Here is a 7,455-nt window from a genome sequence, read left to right as displayed (position 1 = left end):
CGTTTTCATAAAGCAAATCAATTCATATATAAAACAATAAATAGCACAATTGACAGTAAAACGTGACACGCCGGCAAATCGGGCCACTTATTTAATAGTCAATGTTTCGTAACTCCGCACTCATACCAGAGCTCCCTGGCAACAAACATTTCGTAACCCGAAGCACCTTAACCTAGGAAGCGGCTACGGAAAGTCAAATGTGGTTCGTTGCGAAATAGGCAAAGCATCGATTTGTCCGCAAAATGTAAAACATCTTCCCCCTTTGTTGCATATTCGCCCCGCATCTATCTCTCTCTCTCTCTCTCTCTCTCTGTGCCGATTCTCAGCTCCGCCTAATCCCTTATGCAGCCGATCGCCGATCGGGTGCGCCGGTGTTTTTGTTTTGAAATCTCGCTGCCCAAAGTGTCTAGCCGCTTTGTGTCTGCACGCGAGGATACGGGACGACCTGATCAATCGGGAGGTTTCGCACCTCTGTTAGCGTCACGTGACCGACACCAGCGGGAAGAGGGGGGTGGGGGGGGGGTACGTGCGTTTGTTTTGCCATTTGAAAAGCGTTGGAGGATAAGAAGGAACCTTCTGGCGCTTGGTGCGCATATTCGACACACTGGCAGATGGGGTAGACAGTATTGCAACATTAACGATGCACATTGTTGTTTCTGTCGGACGGTTCCGGTGGTATCGCTGATCGATCGAGCGGCAATGTTAGATATGTATTTGCTTGCTGCTCGTGTTTCCGCCCCAGTCACGAGATATTCTAGAATTTAAAAATGATAGCAGCAGCTACTGCATTTAAATTGGGATGCAGCGCGCTTCCCTCTTCGACAAAAAACCGGGCTGTAGAATATGCAAGCGAATGGGAGGAATATGTGCTAGCCTGAGCTCAGACACAAACGTGACGTTTGGTTGGTGTTTTGTTTGGAGACAATATTTTCTTATTGGAATTTTAAAATATTAGAATCTAAGAAAAATATTTAAATATTCAAATAAAATTAAGCAAAATATAGGTTTGATGAATAAGGAAAATAGGAGAAAAAAATGGAACATTTTTCAAATGAAAACATAAATGTAAGTAGTTAGTGACATTTTTTAAATAGATTTTTTATTTTGTGATTTGTTTTGGTTTTATAAAAATCTCTTTAAAAAAACCTTACAAATTATATTGTTGAACGAAAAATAATTAGAAATTAAGACAAAAATGCTGTTAAACGCTTCTAGCTTCCCCACGAAAAGATATTTTTTGGAAAGGACATAACTAGCGCCATCTATGGGCGGCTCGAAATACTGCATCCCTGGTTGGAATACTTATGTACCTTTTCCGAATCAGAATGAAGGAACCGCGTTTTACAAACGTATTTTACGCAAAATTCGTTTCGAATGTGATTTTAATAATTATTTCATATAATTGCCGTAGCAACTTTGACGCTGAGAGTTCATCAACGAACTCCCAAATGAACTGGGCAGGCTGTGGGGAGGGGTCAGTAAAAACCACCCCATCGCATCACAATTTTCTGCCGTCTCACGCTCTCCGCATCGTACGTGCGGTAAACTTCGCTAATCAACCTGCGCACGTGTGAATCACGTACGCACTCGAAAAGTTGAGACGATCAGACAAAAAACAACCATACACACACACCACAAACACCATCCCTTAATTTTTCACACCTGTCCCCGTGCCTCTCGCCTGTCGTTCTCCCCCCATTCGTATGTGTGTGTGTGTTTTTCAAGAGCCTTCGCGTGTTTCATCAATGTATCGCTAAGCGATGACCGATCATCCTCATCGTCATCATCATCATCGGCTTCCATCCCCCTCTTCCATCCCCCTTACTGGATCGATGAATTGGACTTTAGGCACGAGCCAAACCGCGCAATCGCTCCATAGTGACCAATCGCTATCGATCGGGGTAGAGAGGGTGAAGCAGAGAGAAAGAAGGCAACGGCAAAGGAAGCAGAAGAAAAAAAAAACATCCGGAAAAATAAACCAACAGCTCACGAATTGACGTCAGCGTGGCCGGGACGGTGTCACGCATCGATTGCTCTGTGGCCTCGTGCAGAAATGGTCGGGGAGGGCGGAAGTTGGGGTTGCAGGGCGAGGGCAACAGCGACAGCAAAAACGCATCCCACCTCCCGTGCAGTGGGGTTGGACAGAAGCAAAAAAAAATAAATAAAAATAAAAATACAGATAATTTGCGCCATCGTGAACGGGTGACACACGTGGGGCGAGGCCTTTGCCGGGGCCTTTGCAGCTAAACCGGAACACAGCAAGCTCGGAATCGGAAATCGAAAGCGGCCCGGAACCTTCCGGACGACCCCGAACTGCCCTTGAGATCGATAAGAAAGGTGGAAGGAGTGGGGGTGGTATGGGTGGAAGATGAGCCGTTAACTTGTTCGGATTTGGCTTGTTGATTCCCTCTCAGCAGACATAAACACACAAGAAAAGGTTAAGTTTCATCATATTTGTTGGTATGATTTTGTTTTATATTTTCTCATTCTCACAATTTGCGCACTGCTCAAGTGCTAGGATTTTCTTTTTACGGGCTTTCCTCTTACAAAATATGTATACAAATATATAAAAACTATTTTTGTTCTTTACATAGGATATCTCGTCTCTAGGACACTTACAGGCTAGGTGTTGTAGGTTTATATTAACTTCTATCTAAAGTATGTACAATTTTTAGCTCTGCTCTTTCACTCCCGCTTTTTCCTTTCCTTACAGATTTGCTTACTGTTTTTCCTCACTCTTTGTGTCTTACATAAGCTCCTTTCTTGTGTTTCTCTTCCCTCACTCACTGTGCTCTTCTGAACTAGCTTCTACTGAACAAAAGACGTGAGGTTGTGAGCAATAATTTAAACGAACGTTTTAAGTTAATAGTTCTCTTAGCCGCTTAAAAGAACGTATCTACCCTGTTGTGTGTCGCGAAAAATGCGACACATTAAAAAAAACATTAGCACAGGGCGAAGGCGCACGGTCACGCACACAACCAGGCACACAATACAATCTCACGACAAACAGTGTGCCAGACAAATTGTGTACAGTGGTTGTTGCTTGAGCACAATAGTAATTGTGCTCGCAGGGGAAGGTTTTTGGAAGACTTTGCTACCACACTTTGCTTGGCACGAATGGCGGGAGTTTGTATGTATCCCTTTGTGTGGGTGTGTGCGATTTTGTGGCGCCTTTTGCCAATGTTCTGCGCCTATGTGTTTTCACCTTTACTACGCGCTGGAAGACGTTAGTGATTTTTGTCGCCAAAAAAAAAAGGTGGGGGGGGGAACTAAATTAACCTTTTTTTTTGCAAAACTAAACAATTCCTAAAACTAAACTATGCGGCCGGGAGAGACAAAAAAACACAGAAACTATGGCGAGGAAAAGGTAATAATCCCTGTGTGTTCCTGTTTACTAAAAACACTCTCACGTAACGACGGTAGTTGATAAAGCTTTTACACCCTTTTTTTTACTAGATGCTACACACACACACAGAAACATACGTTTTGTGCACCAAACATGCTAATGCCCTAATCGATTCCTGTTTTTTGTGTTTCTTTTTCTTAAAAGTTACTCACAGCATCACAAACACATTCGCGCTCCGCGCTTTACTGCCACCCACCGGATCGTCCGCCCACACACGCGCACGCACAAACACTGTTGCACAAAGATCCCCCCCTTTTATACACACGCACACACATGTACACACTCAGATGCATGAATTTCCCATCGGTGGAAAATCGTATGACTAGTGATCACTTTGCGGTGCATGGGAAGGGGTGGTGGTGGTAGCGAAGGGGTGGGTGGTGATGCAGCCAGCGATGAAGCGCAATGTCAACCCGGACCGGAAGTCTGCACAGCATCTTCCCACTCGCCGCTCTTCTCCTTAGGTACTTAGGCTTCGCCTGACACATTCACACACGATCACACAAACACATTTACCATGGGCGCCACGGTTTGCCGTCGTCGTCGTGCTTCATCTCGTGGTCCTCGTCCTCGTCGTGGTACGGTTTCTTCATCACCAGCGACAGGGGGCTGTCGGGGCTGCTGAAGGAGGAGGAGGACGACGAGGACATGGAGGAGGAGGAGGACGAGGCGGAAGATGACTGCTGGTGCTGGTGCAGGTACCCGGTGGAGCTGTTGCTGCTGCTGTTCACCGCACTGTGGCACTCCATCGGCTCGTAGTGGGAGTTGGCCGGGCTGGGCGGTGCATGGTAGGGCGAGGAGGTGGCATGCTCGCGGGGCACGCGATCGTACAGCGAGGAGGTGCCGGAATGGCCGGAAGAAGCCGATCCGGTCGACGCGGTACGGCTCGGGATGGGTACGAGCATCGGGACGGGTGGCTGGGACGGGTGCACCTGGGTGGTGAGCGTTTGGTGGGGGGCACCGGTGGGCAGCATGAAGGCGATGCTACCGTTCGGCAGCTTGGTGGGGATGAGCTGCACGTTCGAACCGGCCATGTAAACGCCACCGTTGCCGGCCTGGATGGCACTGAGCGGGCCGGGATGGCCGGCCAGTCCGTAAGGGTGCGGGTGGCCGTGCTGTTCCGGGGAGCTCGGTGGCGAGGGCAGAATGTGTTGCTGCTGCTGGTGATGGTGACGCTTGGGCAGCTCGGACTTGTTCACACCGTTGATGCAGTTGTTCAGGTGCTGCAGGAGCCGGCGCTTGACGTGCGGCTCGAGCTCGGGGAAGCGGCCCACCTCCTGGGCGCACTCGTTGAAGCCGGCCTTGAACTTGTTCATCACGCTCGGATCGGTCGCCTGCGACATGGCGGTCTGCTGGCGCTGCAGGTTCTCCAGATGCTTCACCGTCATCTCCAGGATGTCGGCCTTTTCCAGCTTCGAGTGGCGGGCGGGCTGTGAGGTAGAGGAGAGCGAAAATATGGGGGAAAACGTTAATAATGGTCAGAGCGATTTGGTGGAGTTATTTTTTTTGTGACAAAAGAACCAAAAGAGCTCTTTCTTTTTCAATTAAAAAAAAATACTGTCTAATCAAAAGGGCAGGAGATACTTACGTCTTTCTTCATCGCGTCCAGGATCAGCGTCTTCAGCTCGTTCAGACAGTTGTTGATACGGGCACGGCGCCTTTTTTCCATGATCGGTTTGTTGCTCTATAATTGGAGAGAAAAAAAATGAAGGCAATGATTAATTAAATGCTTTCTCTTTGCTTCGGTTTCGGCACATTTCTTCTCTTTTTACCCGACCCTCCGATAAGATTAGGAAAAGGTCCCAAAACAAAAAGCGTATAAAATACGAAAATAAACTCAAAACACCAGACAGCGGTGTTTTTTTTTCGGTGTGCCAAAAGCATCAGCAAAACAGCTTTTGGAGAGAAAAAAAAGGAAATAGGAACTCAAACATACTATCAGCTCTCAGCCCCACCGTACACTGATTGTGATTGTCGTCCCTCATTAACCGAGCTCCTGTTGAGCTACTTCCAATTTCAATGGCACCACCAGAAACGCCCGCAGACGGCAGATAATCACCAGCCGTGCTGAATCATTTCGTCTTTAGTGCGTGCCCCGGGTGTGTATATGTGGCTCCTGTCATGTCCCGGCTCCCATTTTTTTTTTTTGGCGTTTGATTGGCCGCAAAACTTACCCGACGATTATCGCTGGAACGTTTGACCGGCTCGGCCGGCGGTATCTGGGTGGTTGCCGGCGTTCCGGCAACCTGTTGCGCAGTCGCTCCAATTCCAGTCACCATGATGACTGCTGTCGCTGTTATGTTGCTGCTTTGCGAATCAAATAATCCGTTTCAACGCCTCACTATCTCGCCTCGCTCGTTTTGCTCTGTTTGGTGAGCAAAAGGAGTCGCGCACGTAATTGAATTTCACTGCTACACTTGTTCTGTTGTTTGATATACTGCACTTTGTACTTGTGTTTTTGCTTGCTTGTTGGCTTGTTGTGTTTATTCACTGACACTTTACACACCAGCTTGCGCTTTGGTTCTTAATTCGTATATGTTTCCTTTTTGTTTGCTTAAACCATCATCTTCTCATCATACACACATTCACGGTTGCCTTCCCAATCACAGCACACACTCTCGCTTGCGTTGCGCTAAAGGCACTGTTTCACCACCAAAGGACACCTTTTGTCAACACAAACACACACACTCGTTGAAGTGTAATCCGCTCGGAGGCTGCGTGTTGCTCCGTTCGCTGCCACTTCCCGAATGATGCTGCTGCCGCTGCGCTGTTGTTGAGCTGCTCTGTTCTCTGTTGGTCGTATCGTACCACACACGCGCGCTTGTGATCGCACTCTTTGCCCGTTTATCGATTCTCACTCACTCTCTCTCTGTACTGCGCAAGCGAACGCGTTTGTCAGCTTTGCGGAGATGGCCACGACTTGCTCGGCTGAAAGCTCGGTCGGTTTTGATGCCCTGCTGATGGCGACGGTTCGCTACATCCCTTACTGCGTTTTGCCAGCGCTGCCGCTCGGGAGCGAGAGAGCGATTTTCGCTGCGCTCTTCGCTCACGCACGGTGTTGGGCGAGCGTGCGCGCGCTCTGTCTGTCTCTATCTCTGTCTGTCTGCACTGCACCGGGGATACGAAGCGAGAGATCAAACTCTCGCGCAGGTAGTTTCTCGGGCAAACGGAAAGATAGAGAGAGAGAGAGAGCGACAGAGATGAGCTGCTGCAGAATGCATAGTGCACGAGCGAGACGCAAGACGGCAAGATCAAAAAGCAAAGGACGAAAGAATCCTTCGGGAAAAATGGGATGTTAGATTTTGGGTGGAGGGGATGACTGAGCTGAGTAGAACAGGGAAAGAACAGTCACCTCTTCTCTCTCACACCGCAGGCCAAAATCAAAGCTTCGGGCCTGGGTCGAGCGAGGATCCATTGCACATACACGACGGGTACAACAGGGATGAAGGAATTTGTTGCTTTTTTTTCGGCCCAAACTCTGCGCAGTCAGGTAGCGAAGCGGAACAGGGAGGCTGCGTTCAGGATCATTTGGTCGCTCGCTTGCTCGCTCTCGCCGCCTCAATCGTCCATTAGCAGGAACTGTACGAATTAATGGATGCGTCTTTCTTTTACCCCCTCAAGCACTAATGTTTTTACGGCCTCTTCACGTTTCGTCTTTGACGGAGGATCTTTCCTTGAGGAGTGCAGTTGCACCCGATGCTCAATAGATGGCAGCACCGGTACTGAAAAACTTGCTTGCTTCCTGTGACGATGCGTATGCGATGAGGACCTTTAAATCGTTTCGGTTTCAGGAGGAATTTCTTTTGCTACGGATTTTTTTAAGTCTTTGCTTGATGTGAATGCTGGATGCTGAGTGAAAACTCAACAGAAAATCAGCATTATGTTTGTTGGTTGTCCAACCATTTTTGGCATATGGAAATATACTAAAAACGTCTAGCTAAAGCTATTTTACAATATAACAAGAAAGTCAATATTTGAGAGTTACATTCTTTTGGATATAAATTAAAAAAAAAACGTTGTAAATGAATTAAAATGATCTTTTAATGCCT

General features: G+C 47.7%; 1 protein-coding gene across 1 annotated transcript; it reads right to left on the bottom strand.

The window, feature by feature from the left end:
* Positions 1–2,438: 2,438 nt before the first annotated feature.
* Positions 2,439–6,377, bottom strand: LOC121593266 (protein hairy). Its single transcript, XM_041915487.1, has 3 exons — positions 5,581–6,377; positions 4,995–5,090; positions 2,439–4,836 (listed from the first exon to the last, which is right to left on the bottom strand). The coding sequence occupies exons 1-3, from the start codon at positions 5,683–5,685 to the stop codon at positions 3,919–3,921; spliced, it is 1,119 nt and encodes a 372-aa protein (XP_041771421.1). The 5' UTR covers positions 5,686–6,377; the 3' UTR covers positions 2,439–3,918.
* Positions 6,378–7,455: the final 1,078 nt, after the last annotated feature.

This window comes from Anopheles merus, chromosome 2L (genome assembly GCF_017562075.2).
Source record: "Anopheles merus strain MAF chromosome 2L, AmerM5.1, whole genome shotgun sequence".
NCBI lineage: Eukaryota > Metazoa > Arthropoda > Insecta > Diptera > Culicidae > Anopheles > Anopheles merus.
This window is presented reverse-complemented; position numbering and strand designations above follow the sequence as displayed.

Excerpts from the sequence above, each read along its gene's own strand:
- LOC121593266 (XM_041915487.1), bottom strand. The coding sequence starts at position 5,685 with ATGGTGACTGGAATTGGAGCGACTGCGCAACAGGTTGCCGGAACGCCG. Across the intron at positions 5,091-5,580 it reads GTTCCAGCGATAATCGTCGG|AGCAACAAACCGATCATGGA; the intron begins GTAAGTTTTGCG and ends CTCCAATTATAG. Across the intron at positions 4,837-4,994 it reads TGGACGCGATGAAGAAAGAC|CCCGCCCGCCACTCGAAGCT; the intron begins GTAAGTATCTCC and ends TCTACCTCACAG.